General features: G+C 35.6%; 1 protein-coding gene across 10 annotated transcripts in view; it reads right to left on the minus strand.

Annotated features, from left to right (window-relative positions):
- TBC1D32 (TBC1 domain family member 32) overlaps positions 1-17,485 on the minus strand; it is a gene marked incomplete at its 5' end in the record, with an annotated part of 87,142 nt that extends 69,657 nt beyond the window's left edge. For 3 of the 10 annotated variants that reach the window (XR_014582144.1, XR_014582145.1, XM_083830638.1), the window contains 14 exons: positions 1,156-1,298; positions 1,549-1,641; positions 3,214-3,351; positions 3,625-3,724; positions 5,454-5,513; positions 6,240-6,384; positions 6,832-6,893; positions 6,980-7,080; positions 7,220-7,298; positions 8,196-8,321; positions 9,525-9,596; positions 10,246-10,423; positions 12,453-12,614; positions 15,261-15,415. Coding sequence is in view for 8 of the 10 variants with exons in the window: in XM_083830638.1 (XP_083686764.1) it covers positions 1,156-1,298; positions 1,549-1,641; positions 3,214-3,351; positions 3,625-3,724; positions 5,454-5,513; positions 6,240-6,384; positions 6,832-6,893; positions 6,980-7,080; positions 7,220-7,298; positions 8,196-8,321; positions 9,525-9,596; positions 10,246-10,423; positions 12,453-12,614; positions 15,261-15,415 (1,614 nt within the window). The other 7 variants (XM_083830634.1, XM_083830637.1, XM_083830636.1 and 4 more) reach the window with 7 other exon arrangements.
- Between the last annotated feature and the right edge of the window lie 344 nt (positions 17,486-17,829).

Below are 17,829 nucleotides of genomic sequence, written 5' to 3' on the forward strand. Positions count from 1 at the left end.
GGAAGGGACCTCTGAAGATCATCTAGTCCAACCCCCCTGCCGAGCAGGATCACCTAGAGCACACTGTGGAGGATGGCATCCAGGTGGGGTTTGAATATCTCCAGAGAAGGAGACTCCACAACCTCTCTGGGCAACCTGTTCCAGTGCTCTGTCTCCCTCACAGTAAAGACGTAAAGAAGCATTGACATGATTTAGCTTTTCCAAGGCTATGGTTTTAAACATTAAATAAATATATACTTTAAAACATTTATTGGGAAATACTGTTTACATTTTTTCAAAAAGCACTGGCATATTTTTGATGGATTGAAATATTTACAGGCATTAATATAAAGAACCTTTTCTGAAAAATAAAAAAACTGCACTGAAAAAATAATCAGGAGAATGCTGAAAAAAATTTAAGAATCTGGATGAGGTATTTAAGTTAGGAACCTAAACTGTCTTTACAAGCTTCGGTCTCAGGAAACTAAAAACTTCTCAGTTACTAGCTTCTCTCTAAATAAGACAGCTCAGGCAGCTAGTGCATGCCATCTGCAGTTCAGGTCCTCAATTTCTGTGTCTTGAGACTAACAGTCACCTAGATCAATGTAAGCATCTCCATCAAAACAAAAAAATATAGGATGGTCTGAAACTTAAACCACTTTGCAGGCAAGTGCAACTAGGCTTTCAAGTACTTAAAGGTAGATAACATTACACAAGATTTTTACAATTTTAATAGAGATTAAAAAAAAAAACCTCTTTCCCCTAACATTTCAGAAAAACATATTTTACTCATAATAACTGCTGAAACAATTTTATTTCAAGTTGCCAGCTGAATTGAAAAATCAATAGAAGTTTCCTTTTAAACAGCAGACAGAGCTGATAAGAAAGGTAATATACAAAATACACACGTGAACATAGGAAAAAAATCAAGTAAATTTCCAAAGGGAATAGTCTCACTACAATTCAATTTTTGCTACTATTCATAAGATTTGAAGAAAACCACTTTTGTCAGACAAATCATAATGACAGCATGCACTACTTAAGGAATACTGTAATAGCTAATATAGAAAACACTACAGAAGTTACCACATGATTACATAAATCTTCAATGTAGAAAATATATTAAAACGATAATATTCTACGGATTTAAAAATTATTTTGAAGACTACTACAAACCTCTGTACCACTCAGTAAACTCTGAACAGGATGAAGTAGGGCATCTATCACTGCATCTGTATATAAACATTCAGCAGCACAACCTGTTTGATCACAAAAAACTTGCAGAATCTCCATAACAAGACTTGCTGGAGAATAATTGTCTGTCAAACACAAGAAGTATTAATTTATATTTCAACTTACACAAACATATCTATATAGCATATGCAAATGCTTTTGAATCATAATTTCATTAAGCACTGATTTAACAGAGAGATGAAGAAAAGGTAGGAGAGGAAGGAAAAATAAAAATCTTCACAAGTAACAGACCCGAAATTAAAAATTGAAAAAAAAAGTTACCAAAGGTCTCATTACTATTATACATACTAGCATATATTAAAAACAAACATTTACCTGTATGCACTGCCAAAGTTGTCTTTGAATAACTTGGAGAGCAATAAATAAGCTGAGTAAATAACACCAACAGATCGGCTAGGGATACACAATCTATTAAAAAAAATCAAAAGAAGAAAGCACTCTTGAAATTAAAGCGTGACTTTAATTTTATAAATAAAATGAATTATGTAAATATGTAAGCAACAGTTTGTTTTGTTGAGAAAAATCAACATTATGCATAGAATCAGAATGGTTTGGGTTGGAAGGGGCCTTAAAGATCATCTAATTCCAAACCCCTGCCACGTGGGCAGCAACATCTTCCACTTGATGAGGTTGCCCAAAGCCTCATCCAACCTGGCCTTGAACGCTTCCAGGGATGGGGCATCTACCAACTTCTCAGAGCAACTAACTATGCCTTCATAGTAAACAACAGGTACATGTACAACTGATACATCAAAGGACATGCATTCCCAGGGAATCTACTGGGCTAATTCATGATCAACTTTTAAGGCTTAATCTTGCTCCCAGCTTAGCCAATTGCATTTTCACCATGTCTTTCATTGAAGCAGATGGCAGCCAGAGTTTGAAAAAATTGAATGTACATGGCTGTTGGAAAATGCATTACCTTGCCACTAGATTAAGTGATACAGATGGAAAAGAGACAAGCTGTCAGATACAACCCTTCCTCAGGTCTCAAACAAAAAACAAACAACGCTTAGCCAAATGCATGCTGGGAATTATTGCTCCAAGTTTAATGCAATTATGTTAATAAATCAGACAATTTGTGAGGAAAGGATTGGTATCCGTGGAGCAGAGAAGGAGCAGAGAAGACAGATGACAAGATCATTACTTTTGCAGGGGAGAGAAAAAAGTAAGCATCATCAATGGATCACTGCTTAAATGGAGTTATACAGATAATCCATAAATGACAAAAGGACTTGATTAGTGGATGTTTCTTCCTCACCACTGTTCTATACAGGGTGTAAAGTTCTGATCCTCAAACCAAAGGTACAAATTACCTTCAAAAGACAAAAGAATTACTATCCAGAAACGTTATGAATTCTATATTGGATTAATAGAGATATTAATAGAATGGAAAGCTACAATTGTTGCCACACAGTGTATCACTACATGCAGATTTCTCTGGACTTGCAAGGGCTTTTACATCTCAGCTCCCCTGCCCTTATTAACACCTCTGTTCCACAGATACTGATAGTTTCTTCTACACTGCTTTATCTTAATTATGTTAATAAGTCAAACTCAGTGCAATTGCTTTCAGTTTACATTTAGCTTGAAGTACTGATTTTGTTTCACATCTGAAAAACTTCTGGGTGCATGAACATGTCTCTTTTCCAACCAATTATATCAACTACCTTGACAAAACATATTACTCGTACCTAAAAAGACTGAAGCACTTACATACTGAGCCACATCTCCTTCAACATGAAATTAATATATTAGACATAAGGAAAAAAGTGGTCTGTTCAACCATATCCATTAAAGATTAAAAAACAGTGATGATACTGAAAATTTCCCATGCCATCTTTTAACAAAGCTTTGCAGGCACAGAATCGCTAAAACAGAACATCATCCTACGATGTTCACAACATTGAAGTGGAAACATATCAGGTATAGGCATACTGTTACTCAACAGGTTCCATTTTCCTCACCCCTCTCTCTTACCTTTTTTATTTTTCAGCTGTACTGGAAAGAGACTTCGGCCTTGCTTATAGATCAACAATCTGCCTAAAAGGCACAGCGAATGAACAAAATAGACATACTGCAATTCTGGTCCAGTGTAAGAAAATTTCTGCTTATCACCTACAACAATAAAACCAAAAAATTAGAACTTGTCTTTTTTAATTTACTTGCCAGTAGTTGGCTACTACCTGTAATATATATGAGTCATTTTGTATATAAAAGCAGAGAGCATAAGTAATTAACCACTGTTATTAGTATTCTCTCAAAAGACAGACAAAATATTTTTGAAAGAAGAAAATCGTACAGGATTTCTTTATCTTGAGGTAGCATGCTCGAAGACATAGAGAATGTGAATACACATGCAAACAATGCAATACATGCAAAGATACTCACTAGAATACTGCTGGGAAAAGCCACTGACTCTAGAAGTTGTATTAACTGCTGCCTTGCAAAATTCAAAATAATCAAAACATTGCTGGACAGCTGCGTTAATCTGTGGGAAAAAAAAAAATAAAATAAAATGTCCAGCATTTTACAAGAAACGTGTTTACTTTCGTATTCTAGTATTGCCCATTAACAAAAGAATGTAAACTTTCACATCACTGCAACTACCTCATGTTTCAGCGCCTTGGTTGGGGTAACCATCAAAGAGGATACAAAATTTTACACGGCTACTAAAACACATTAACACAAACTTCAGCTATATAAGCGTTAAGAGAACAGAGAACATGCAAGTACTCTGAGAAGTTAATAACAATCTGTGATTACCATATGGTTAATATGGAAGATTTTCATTATTCATACGGAAAAAACCTCTGTCTACACTACAAGTACTAAATTGTAAGTTTGGTTACTGGGTGCTGCCAGTGTTATTACTGACCTTTGCAAAACTGTTGCATCATTAACATAACACATTAACATAACACATTAACATAACATAACATATATTTACATAGGTAATCACTGTATATACAAGTTGAAATTCTATCATTGTGTATCACAGAATCACAGAATCACAGAATTGAAGGGGTTGGAAGGGACCTCAAAAGACCATCCGGTCCAACCCCCCTGCCAAAGCAGGTTCCTTAGAGCAGGCTGCCCAGTTAGGCGTCCAGACGGGCCTTGAATATCTCCAGAGAAGGAGACTCCACAACGCCCCTGGGCAGCCTGTTCCAGTGCTCCGTCACCCTCACCATGAAGAAATTCTTTCACATATTGGTGTGGAAATTCCTGTGCTCCATTTTTTGGCCAGTGCCCCTTGTCCTGAACCCACAAACAACTGAAAAGAGGTTGGCCAAATCCCTCTGTCTCCCACTCCTCAGGTATTTATACACATTAATGAGACCCCCTCTGTCTTCTTTTCTCCAGGCTGAACAGACCCAGGTCTCTCAGCCTTTCTTCATAGGGAAGATGCTCCAGGCCCCATATCATCTTTGTGGCCCTCTGCTGGACTCTTTTCCAGGAGAGTGTATTTAGAAACAAATCACAATGCAGCATATGCAATAAATTTAAACATACGTCTTTGTTCATTTTGGAGCTGCTAAATTTTTTACACACTGAAAAGGTAAAGCATACAGACATGCGCTAAAAAAACACACTTTTATTCCATGCTTACTCATTATATTAGACTACTCTGCTAATGAACTTCCTATCATAAACTTTTTGTTTTATGGAGTTTGATTTTACTTTGCTGACACTTTGAACCCATAATGTTTCATAACACAACTTAAAGAATACAATGTTTTTCTGAGTCTCTTTCAATCAAAAATCCAAATTCAGCATTGAGTTTTTGCATTTTTTCACGCAACATTTTCTATTTGTATACACTGATAGAAATAATACTAAATATGCATGCAACATAAGGAATGCATCCAATGTTTTTTCTGAGTCTCTTTCCATCAAAAATCCAAATTCAGCATTGAGTTTTTGCATTTTTTCATTTTCTATTTTTATACGCTGACAGAAATAATTCTAAATATGGATGCAACAATGCAACATAAGGAATTAACAGATAATAATCCTAATTAAATACTTGCTATAAAACATTCAAATTTCTACTTACCCAAAACAGAACACATACCTTTCTTCATAATTCAATCATAGATAAAATTAGGAAAGAAAAAAAAAAAAAGGCTAATCTAGATAAAGAATGTGGAACAGCTCTGACAAGAAGGACAAAGCAAAAACAAGTTCCAAGTAAAATTTCCTTGGGAAATACTTACCAAAGATTTATATTTCTTTTCCAAAAGCCTAAGTACCACTGTTCTGCTGTAATATGCATGCTAAAATCACAAAGAAAAACTACTGTCAACTCCAAACATATAAATTTTACTTTTGAATCAAAAAGTCAAAATTACCTCCAATTCTGTTCCATTAGGAATCCTGTGCACAGTACATATTCAACGTATTAAACTCTAGCTCATGTAAACCAGTATTATACCCAACTGGGCCTTTTTTGCAGTAGATTAAGATTTAAAAAAAGGTCATTAGAAAAATTCCGAAATGTGCAGAACATTCAGTAAAACAGAAAAACTAGTAATAATGTTGAAATGCTAGACTACGTGTTTCACACTGTCATGTAAATTGTAAGTAATAAATTTATACATGGTAGTCTGCAAAGATCTCTAACATCCACTACAGCAGACAATTTGCATAAGATAACATAACTATACTCTCACGCTCAGCACCTCTTCCAAAGAAATATTTGAGTCTTTTGGCAGATATCAATCAATTACAACAAATGGACAGAAAAAAATGACCTGAAAAGCAGCAAGTTTCCCAAAATTTTATGTAGATTAGTAACCGAACAGAAAGGGATGGAGCAGTGTTAAGGGGCAAAGGACATAAATGCCTAAAACAATACACTTCCTTAATTATAGTTCTTATTATAGGTTGTTATCAAGGTCACAATAGGTCTCTGATAACAGTAGTTATAAATCAAGCTTTTGAAAATACATCTGACATCAACAAGTTTTACTTTTTTTCCCCTTTGCTTTCTTTTTGCTTACCGTCCACTTTTTAAACCATACAGCTTTGATATCTACTAGAGCCAAGAAGTAGACTGGACTCAAAAAGTCTTGAGAGTCAGGATAACAAGGATCGTGTTTTACTGACAACAGTGACAAGGTACTCTCCACTATTTCTTCCATGTACCTTATGATACAAATAAGAAAAAATTAAAACAAAATTCACTTTCCATCAGTAATATTCATACCCAAAATTTATTGTAAATCCTTGTTGTTCGTGCATATCTTAAACATCAACCACGTTATCTTTAATTTGGTCTTGTAAGGATATTAATTCTTTTTGTTACCATAAATAAAATGAACAGCAACATACATGTATATTCTCTTATACGATTACATATTTCGTAAGCACTAAATGTTACACTTAAGACATTGTAAATGCTTTGAAAGCTAAATATGCAGCTTAATAGGGTCCACGACCACTCCTATATAACTTCCCTATTCCACTTTTCCTTAGCACTGACCAGTCATGTGTGGACCCTGTGAAAATATAATTAGATGCATGTAATTTTAGCAAAATACATTAAAAAAAAAACACTAAGCTAAGAGACAGTGACTATTGAAGGTGACATACTTTTCAGGATGACGAATCCAGGAAGAAGGAGCTTCCTTTTGGTACTCGTTTAAAAGACGGACCTGTTAATATTCGTATAATTAAAAAAGATTACATGATGTTTCAGTAACAACAAAAATTATAAAAGATATGGAAAGTTCATTTATACCTTTTTAAGTAAATGATTTATGTCTGCATTAGATACATCCAGACCTGCTGAAATACGAAGTGAATATTCTCCGGAAAGGAAGTAAAATTCCAAGTGTTGTGCTAAAAAAGAAGAAATAAAACCCACCTCGATGACAAGAGTGGCAAAACAGACCATATTATACAGTTCCACAGTAAAAGATAATCGAATTTCAGGAAGTACATGACTCTTGGAGTCTTAAATATACTTTAATGCACATACCTAAACTTGTATAGACTTCTCTTGTCATATTAAATGGGGATGAAGAAAATGTTCTTGCATAAAACCTAAGAATTTTCTCCTAAGGAGAAAAAAAAAAAAGAAAAAAAGCAATGTATTAAATGTATTATGTAACCATGGAATTGTATATTAGTACTGCACAATAACCAATATGTGAAGCTCATTTTATAAATATATAGTTTGGGACCACAGGAGCATACAGTATGGAAGACATTTTTCTTGAATACATCAACTGACAGCACCAGTGTAAAGCCTCACTGAGATACAAAGAAGCAGATCAGGTAATATTACTATACTTTTCCATTAACGTTAATGTTTTTATGTCATTAACATGCCAATGACTTGTAACTAGCATTATTTTAAAAACAACTGTAGACTTTCTAAACTGAAAGAGTAATTAATACAAGACAGCAACTGAGACAGCATTCATTTCTCTGAAAATCACTTTAAAATTGGGAGAAAAAAAGAAGAAAAGGCTTAATTGACATAATAAATAATCCGAAAGTAGTTTAAGAAGCTACCACATTTTTTCCTCATCAGTGCCTGTGTAATATTAATATGTATCATTTTCTTATCATCATGGAGTATACACCTAACTTAAATAGGAAATATTAACATGATATGTTTTACATGAGTTTTGGCAACATGTGTTTTGTTGTTGTTTTTTTTTAAACCATTCAAACCTCATCACTCCCCATTAAAAATACATAATGGTGTACAGCAATCTCTAAAATTCTATCGAAGCCCTGCTGTAATCTTTTAAATCAAGACCTGTTGGAATCAAACAAAGTTTTTGAAATGAAAAAAAAAAAAAAAAAACTATCTGATACACATGCACACAAGAAGTGCCTTTGGATCCTGCTAAAATAATCATAACACATATACAACTTCTTGCTCCTTCTCAGTACTGTTTACTACAGCTACACAACTGATAACTAAACATAGAACATCAGCTTACACTGAATGTTACATCAGGATCTGACAGAGACATCATTAGATGCTTACGCAGATTTGGCCAACCCGCAGAGTTGAGTACATTTGAGGGAGGGGCAAAGCATAGTGTCTGCAATGCTTCTTGGCGAACCTGAAGTGGTCAAAAAGACAAACAATATAAATCTGTTCAGAGCAACCTCTCAAATAAATAATTTACAATATAATTTGTAGGAAGGAAGAAATATGACTTGGTTGTACATCAGATAAGGATTCCCAAAATACTTATCTTCTGCTACATTGTCATGGTGATTTGGACAAAACAATGCATCAGTGAGCAGAGGAAAAAAATACATTTTAAGAAGCAACAAAGCCATTTCAAAATATTAGGTTTCTATACTGCATGCAAGTATTATATTCATTTCTGGTTTACTTTCTGCTTGTAATCAATTATTTTGTTATCAAGGATTATAGGAAAACTACCTTATCACTGAATGCTACAATTGCACCTAGCAGTTCATAAAAAAGTCTGTAAGGAAAACTGGAAATAAAACACTCTATATTTTACTGCAGAACTTTCATCACCTTCATAACCTAAGTAATTTAAAATAACTTTTTTTTTTTGTTCTATTTGTAGACAACTAATCGCTAGCCCTTTATTTCATATTGCTGAAACCAACTGTAGGAAATTTTAAGCATATTTTATAGCATCAGATTTTTTACCTAGTTTTCTAAGAAAACGTGGCGTTATATGATCACTTCTATACCAGTTCCCATCTACCATGACTTTTTCAATTGCTAGACAATCACAAGCAAATCTTAATGAGAGAGAGCGAGACAGATTGATCAAAACAATACTGATTTTCCAAGCTTCAAAAATATTAAAAGCTGACTGGTGGTCAGAGACCCAAATTAGTACTGACACTGACAGAAAGGCAAACCTAACTTGGACATTATATATTCCACCTGGCAGCAGCTTGTTGATGAAACAGCAGGCACCCCTCTCTTCTGATAGGAGTAACTCAAAGGACAACAGGGAAGGTATCAAGATGGGCAGAGGATATGTGTGCACGAAACCAAGGCTGAATAACTTTACTTCTCACATAACTAAAATTCCCATCTATAACACAAACTCTAGACCAAAAAAATAAGATACTTGCTGCAACTACAGTTTTTGAGCCAAATGGTTATAAAGAATAAAATATTTCACTGCAGTGCACTTACCACACTGAAGCCAAGATATATGAACCGACACGAGATTCCACTTACGTACGTAAGAACAATTACATGCATATAGTCTGTTCTCCAATACACCATAAACAATCATTTGTATTAAAATTTCTTCTTTTAAACTTACTTCCTTAGGCTGAATAGGGTCAAGTCTTTCTACAAGCAGCTGCAATTGTTCTTGACTCATGAATGTATAACTCTGTAATACACATTATAAAATGATCATTAGTGTATTTTATTAAACTGAATAGCAGAAGATTAAAATCATCAGTCATTTTGATATCTAATTTACTTTTAATAATTTGGACTTCATCATTTATACTAATTTAAATTAAAGTCAACTTTCTGAATATTGTCTGAGGTTTGGCCAAAGTTAAATTTTCAGCAACAAAATTCTCCCTTATGAATTTTTCTTTGTTTTACTTAGAAGTTTCCTTAATCTTCAAAAAATGCCTTATAAGAACTCATTAAGTCATACAGTACAGTGCAGTACTCTGGAAATGAACTACACAGTATTTGGCTCCTAAAAATCACAAAAAGTTGGATGAGACATAGCTTTTACCATTATTTTCTCTTGCTTACTTTCCATTATTTTCAGTACTTGCATAGGCACTTCAGAGTATATGCAGAGGATTCACCTCATCTAGTATGCGTTGTCTAAAGGTTAGACAGCTAGTATAAAGTCAGTAGTTCAATTTGCAAGAAAGGCAATTCATTCATTTTAGAATATATCAAAGATAGGAAGGATGAATCATTTTCTAGGGCTGCTTCTCAATTTCTGCTAGCAGAAACTTAACAGTTGTGCAGTATCATGCTTATTTCATAATGTAGAGAGAAAATAAATTTACTTGATTGAACGAAGAGTCACTGTCAGAACAGTTGTCTGTATAATAGCCACTCTGACATTCTTTCTTTGTTTTACTATCCATCTCCTTATTACGCATTTGATCTTCTTCAAACTTATTAATTAAAGACTCTACCACAACCATCATGATGTTCTTCAAGGCATGCATCATTTCTCTGTATCTTCAAAGTAAAGAGGATTTTAATATTAAAGAGCATAAAAATCATGAATTAAAAAAAAAAGTCACTAATTAAGTCATGAATAACTGAATATGGCATAACGCTACTTAGACCCAAACTCATTGAATGAACAGAAGTGAACAAAAAACAAATGCAAATCCAAAACGAGCAACAAAACATGCAGATATTTAGATCTTTCAGGACACTACATTTTAAAATTGTAATAAAACTCTCTTTTGCCCTTCTAAAACCATTCAATGAAATCATCACTAATGTAACCCTGTACTGAGAGTTTTTTAAGATGGAACGATGTGAACCCACCCAATTGGAGATTGTGTCCCTGACAGAACAGATCAGTTCATTGTTACTGTTTATGTTTCCCCATTTTTTCTTTTGCTATAAGCCTTGAACAGAACCTAGCAGAAGAGAACATGTCAATCCTGACTCTTGAGTACAGGCCATGTACACAAATGAATAATAACATCCATGCAGAAGCAATTCAAAATAAACAGCAATTCAAAAAAAAGATCTTTGGTGCTTCAGAAAAATATCCTATTTTAAAACTGGTATTTTATTTCAAGTTATTTCTTACTTTAAGGCTGTTACTACTAATTTTAAGGTCACCAAGGATATTATAAAGTAGAACTGAAGTACTGCATAAAATCATTTTAGTGGTTAAAACATACGAAGGACAAAAATTATCTTTATTGTTTTTTTCTCTCTGCTTTTAATTTCACTGTTTTCACATTGTACTACTTTAACTTGAATGAAGTCCTTATCATGTTTCTCAATGACAGCTAATAAATAAAAAGGCACAGATCTGATTCACCATGATGACAAAAGTATACTGTCTGCTTTTCATTAGGAAAACCATACTTTTAGAACTGCTTTCAGCATTATTATGTAGGCACATTTTGTACAAGAATTCCAAAAATAATGTGATACATAGATTAAACTTTTGAAATTTCACATTCTTTCTGGCACAAACAGCTGTATATACTAAAATCTGTTTTATAAGTATTACTCACTAATGCTTTAAAGAACCACAGAAACTACCTCCCTGTGCAAATTCGGTATCTGAAATTTCAGTAAAGGAGCTACAAGCCCTTATATTCCAAGGGGAAGTTCCCTTCCCAATGCCCACAAGAAGGGAAGAAAGTTTGTAGGGAAGAGATGAATAAGAAAATAACTGGTGCTCACAGAGGTTTGTCTATTTAAGGTTTCTTTACTAAATATGGTGTTCAAAGCCAATGAATCTGGACCACAGACACTGTAATATGCTGAGGTAGTTTTCCACACTAACCTACTAATCTCTGCCTGGTTGACTGTCTGAGTCATATATACAGAAAATCTTGGATAATTCTACACAGTTGATATATGTAACAATTGTGCCACATACAGACAGCATTGCAGAGGTATCTTTGAATCCAAGGAAGAAAGCTCAAACACCAATTTCTAAACTCGCCAGTGACAGCAGATCTAAACATACTACTCTCAAAAGACACCTCGCTAGATATCAATGAAGCAATCTTCAAAACACACCTAACGTTTTTAATGTTTAAATGTTTTTAAGTATTCTAATGCTTGCCATGCAGAATCTCCATTTATATCTAAGGAAATTACCATACTGTAATACTTGATAAGAATACAATATTTCACTTAGGCCACCTTCCATATCACAACTGAATTTCATATGCATATAATGAACTAACATGAAATAGTGACTCCTGTCTTTCAAATCTTACTCCTACCTAACTCCAATCTCAGATATCTCAAAAGCTCCATAGATTTGCTACTGATCATTTTATGAAATGGTTCACACTCTTCATTCCGGAGTGAGCTGAAGCATGACAAACTGAAATGTGAAGAGTGGGAATATCTGAATTGCTTAGCACTGATTTTTGAATGCAAAGAATCACATTTGTTACCATTATGTTTCAGAATTTATGTTTTTCAAAACACATTCTGGAAAGAAAAAAGTAAGACAAAGACCAAGAAGTAACAAAAATGTGAATTACATGCACATACTTACTCTTTTGATTCACGAGTCTTCTTAGTAATATGTTGGACAAAAGTGTCATAGCCTGATACTTCACCCTGATTTTGAGCAGCAGTACATTTTTCTGTTTCTTCCTCAATCACAGAGCCCAGATTATTATTTATATATTGTCTAAGGTATTTCACAAATTCATAGCTGAAACAAACGTAAAATTGAAATGTAACATTACTTTGAGCTTACCCTCAAACATTTTCAACGTTGCATTAATATTAGCCACCTCCTTTCGTGACTTTAAAGTAAGGGTTTATGACTTTCAGAGAAATAAACTTCAACTATGAAAACACACAATAAAGTTTGATTTTCTTCAATACAGTCCTTCTCAGCATATTCTAGGAAGGAACAATATCAAATAGTTTCTAATTTCCTGTTGTGCTTCTTCTAAGACTAATGTAAAAGTCTACTTGGACAGAAGATTAATGTTTTACAGACAAAAACAAAATAACAAGAAATCTCATATTTAAAATTCTAAAAGAAACATTACTTTCAGCATCCTGAATATAACGCTGTCTTATGTTATCCTCATCTGGTATTATTCATTTCAAAGTGAACATACAAAAGGAAAAGAAACACAGAAAACTCGGCTTATAAATTCATCCAACATAGAGGCATGTATAAGACTTTAAAACTGTGTCATGATGATATGCCAAAAGTCTCACCCAAACTCATAGACTTCCTGTCTATGACATGGACGTGTTAAATGTAAACAAACTGGCACTTTGCATTCTTATTATTAGATACTTACACGAACATAACATTTAAAAAAAAAAATCACTGGACATACTCCTCAGATCCCATCTTCACTACAGAAATTGATGAAAAATAATTTTCAGAATATATAAAGTTTTGGGGTTTTTTTTGTTAACCTTCTGATTTCCATAAAAGACAAGGCAAACAATCACATGAAAAAAATAATCATATTCACCACTAGGTGCATCGTTGTATTTTCATTTTATCAAATGCAGATCTGCAACTACTTTCATTAATTACAATAAATTAGTAGTAAGAAAATTTTTAAAAAAGACAGTTGACCATGTAAATATAGAGTCTAAAGCTAAAAAATGTAGAAGTAAACAAAAGCAACTGTTATAAATTAGCTGCTTTTGCTTTTCTATATTAAAAAAAAAAATTATACCCAAGATACAAAAAAAAAGTCACAGGAAATCTTGTCTTCTATCGTGATACATACTTTCTCACTGAATTGCCTACCTCAAGTTCCATCAGGTGTAACAGCCCTATATTTTTCCCCCGCTTATTTCCTTTCCCACATCACTTTTGTTCTCAATGAAAGTAATGGAAATACATTTCAAGAAAGATACAAACACATTTATTTGCATTTTCATTTGTCTTCAAGGCTAGCTTTTTACTTCTGCAATAATGAAACTGCATGAATCTCCACTGAATGAAAGCTTTCATAAAACTTTCTTCCTTTTTTTTTATGACAGTAACATTTCCATCATTTCCGTGGTATACATTTTTGCAGTGACTGCTTCACTCTGAAATACACAACAATTACATCATTATTCATATCACAAAGTCTATGTCTGCTTGATGTCCTACAGCTATCTTCTGCATCATTCTTCCAGTTTAAAAACATTTTGTGAGTGTTTCAGGCATTTCAAAACTACTTTTGTAGGCTTACAAAAGATGCTCCAGGAAAAAAAAAATGTTAAGAACACTCTAAGATTTACATTTTTAAAAAAAAGTGCTAATTATATATTGTAAAAAAAAAATCTGATTTTTACTACTGCATATAAATTTCATATTAGATTCAAATTTCCTTTTTGTTACTTTCTGAGGTCCCTGTGTCTCTCTTTTCTACATCACAGTGGGAACAAAAAATAGAGTAGATAGGTCTCAAAACCTGGCAGGTAACCAGCTTTCTCAAGAGAAATCAAGTCACAGAACTCTGGTCATGAAAATGTCTTCAAGGTCATTTAAGCTTGGTATTCTCTTGACTTGTCACAGATGCATCCTGAAAATCCTCCATGTAGTAAGAAACAAGCATGTAAGAGTACCATGGAAAGGAAAAGAGGAGTATGGGCTCCAGAAATCTAGGGTAGCACGTAAGAGAGGCCACATTGTCAAATCTGATTTAAGAAAAAAATGTGATGCATTTCTGCTTTATTCAAAACTTAAATTAAAGAACTTACTGATATGTTATACAAGAGTTCAGCAATATATGCTAGACAGAACAATCAAAAATGGAAGCCAGAATAAGGTAAATTTTTAAAAGGGTACATGACAAACAAAATAATACTGTCTTGCAGGGAGTGTCAAAAACACTCCCCGACAGTCAGGATTTTTTCTAAATTCTGTTTGCATTTGCATTTAGTACATTATCATAGAAGCATTTAGGTTGGAAAAGACCTCTAAGATCATCTTGTCCAACCTTTAACCTAGCACTGCCAAGTCTACCATTAAACCATGTCACTAAGCTCTACATCTACATGTTTTCTGAAGATCTGATTACATGTACATGTGCATTACTGTTGACAATGTTTAGTAGGAATTGTTGAGCTGTTTGTAAGAGAGAAACTTACAAAACAATTACAGTAAAAATAGTGTGTTGCCAATAGTGGGGGGAAAAAAATCAGGAAAATGGCAAAATTCATTGTATTCTCTTTTGAAATCTTTTGCGATTTCATTAGTGTCGAGAATCCATATATAAAAACATACATATGCACTCACACATCAATATAAATTGCAAACATTTCCCATGAATAACATAGCTCAACACATTTCATCTCCTTCAAAATATTAAAAATAGCAAAATAGTTTTACTTGTGGAAGTTTTCATCAGTTTCCTCCAAATGCAAGAGGATCTCTTCTGCACATTCCACTGACGGGGCTCCAGTGATTTTTTCCTTCACGCTTTGCAGCAACTGTCTAAGCATAGACTGCAACAGAGCTTCATCTTCACTTGTAAATTGAGACATCTGTATGAAACAAATACAAAAATAACATGCTTTCACAGTTTCTTTCTTCTTTCCTCACCTTAAGATGAGGAAAATCATAGAATCATAGAATAGCTTGGGTTGGAAAGCGACCTTTAAGATCATCTAGTTATAACCCTTCTGCCATAGTCTGGGATGCCACCCACTAGATCAGGTTGCTCAGGGCCTCATCTAACCTTGTCTAGAACACCTCCAGGGATAGAGGATCCACAGCCTCTCTGGGCAACCTGTGCCATTGCCCCAATACCCTTACAGTGAAGAATTTCATCCTAATGTCTAATCTAAATCTATCCGCTTTTACTTTAAGACCATTCCCCCTTGTCCTATCATTACCTACCTAAGTAAAAAGTCCTTCTCCATCCTTTTTATAAGACCCCTTTAAGTACTGAAAGGCCACAATGAGGTCTCCCCGGATCCTTCTCTTCTCTAGGCTGAACAGCCCCAGCTCTCCCAGATTTTCTACATAGGAGAGGTGCTCCAGCCCTTTGATCATCTTTGTTGCCCTCCTCTGGACTCGCTCTAACAGGTTCAAAAGCATGAAAAGCATGAAATCTTCAAACGGTCACTTTTTTCCTGTTACACACAGCATGAGATTATGGTATCAAAACACATGACCACAGATATGAAGTATTCGATAGGGCCTATTTCAGACAAACTGGAATCAATATAATTAAATCAGTTTTAATGGACCTCCTGTCATCTTAGGGCAATATTCTTAATGAGAATATTGTATTAAAAAATCCTACAGTTCTGTGTGTAGTTGCTTGAAGAACAGTCCATCAAATAGGCACAAAACTATACCGTAACTACAAAAAAAAAAAAAAGGTTTCAGAGATGTAACAACTACCTTGATGAGAAACCTCTAAGAGTCTCCCACCTTCTTCTCAGATAGTTTTGGTGCCCCATCCTGATTTTTTGGATCCCTCTGTTCAGAGCTATTGCAGTGCCCATGGTAGAAGGTGTTGGCAGCTTTTGCAAGCAACACGGGCCATGTGGAAATGTCAGATTTTTTTTTATTTTCCTGTAGTATCAACAGCAAAGTGACTTGACAGAGTCCTCCCATTTCAACGCTATGGCTGCTAGGAAAAACTAGGAGCAGCAGCAGTGAGAAACTGGAAATATCTATCAAGTACAGAAGACAGTGTCTTACCAGTTCAGCTCTCAAGAGTTGCCCCCTTCACTCCCTGTGCACCCCCCCTCCAAAAAAAAAAAAAAAAACCAACAAAAAAAACCACCTTGACACAGCTAGGCATTGTTAAAGTGTAAGTTGCACTGGTTAGCAAGCCACGCAAAACACCATTCAAATTACTCAGAGAGGCATATTATGGAAATATCGGCTTCATCTATAGCTCCCTTTGAAAAGTCTCATTTGACTTAAATAATCACTAACTTGCTTATCTTAAAATTCATTTGTAATGGCTTGTGCTTTGGTTTATTTCAGCAGGCGTATCACTCACTGAGTTTCCCTGAAATTTTTATGTGATATTTTTCTCTCCGGGAAACCTTACGGCTGCCTGGTTTGTGCAGCCTTTTCAAGCTCAAAAATTCATTTCAGTGCAATCGCCCCACAGCTGAAAGCCTGCCCCAAATCCTACGGGACGACGGAGGAAGAGCCCTGTAGTGGCCCTATTTACCCACCCCCGGAGGCATTTCACACGAGCCTTTGCCTGGGCAAGCTGTTGGACAATTTTAGCAGCCAACCACCGAATCTAGACAGCAGCAATCGGGCCGGAATTCCCACCTCTCCCAATTCCCACCGCCTGTCATTTCAGCAGCTCGCAGCTTTCGGCACGAAGCAGACTGCACACGACAACGCCCGAGAGCCCTCCCTCACCCGCCACCCCTACGGGAAAGAGCCGTGCCCGGGCCCCGGCGCCCCCCGGCCCGCCCGGCGCCCCCGGCCCGCCGGGGACCGATCACCTTGCGGCGGCGGCGGCCCTTAGCAACCGGCGGCGCCCGCTGCCGGCTCTCGCAGGGCCCGCAGCGACATCGCGAGAGGCCGCCGGGACGACGAGGGCCGGGCCGCGGCCGGCTCCTCCCTTCCCGCGCCGGGAAAGTCGAGGCCGTGGGCCCCGGGCTGGGGCCGGGGCCGGCGGCGTTTGCTGGTCACCGCTGCCAGTCCCCGCTGCCGGGCCCCCGGTACAAGTCCCTGGCAGCTCTGCTCCGTTTGTGCCCTGCGTATTTTCTGTCGAAATCACGTTTGCTAACGTTATCCCAATTTACGTCGACATTTCTATTTTCTAGTGCCCTATAAGTGGTAGCATGGAATGGTGGGAATACTACAAAGTGGTCAGAAATATTTTTTTTTTCTGCTCTGCGAATAAATGCAAAACCAAAAAGAGCAAAATCATTTTGACCTGAAATCGTTTCCCATTAGGTTAGCTATAACAAGCCCA

The sequence above is a fragment of the Anser anser genome, assembly GCF_964211835.1.
Source record: "Anser anser genome assembly, chromosome: 3".
Lineage (NCBI taxonomy): Eukaryota > Metazoa > Chordata > Aves > Anseriformes > Anatidae > Anser > Anser anser.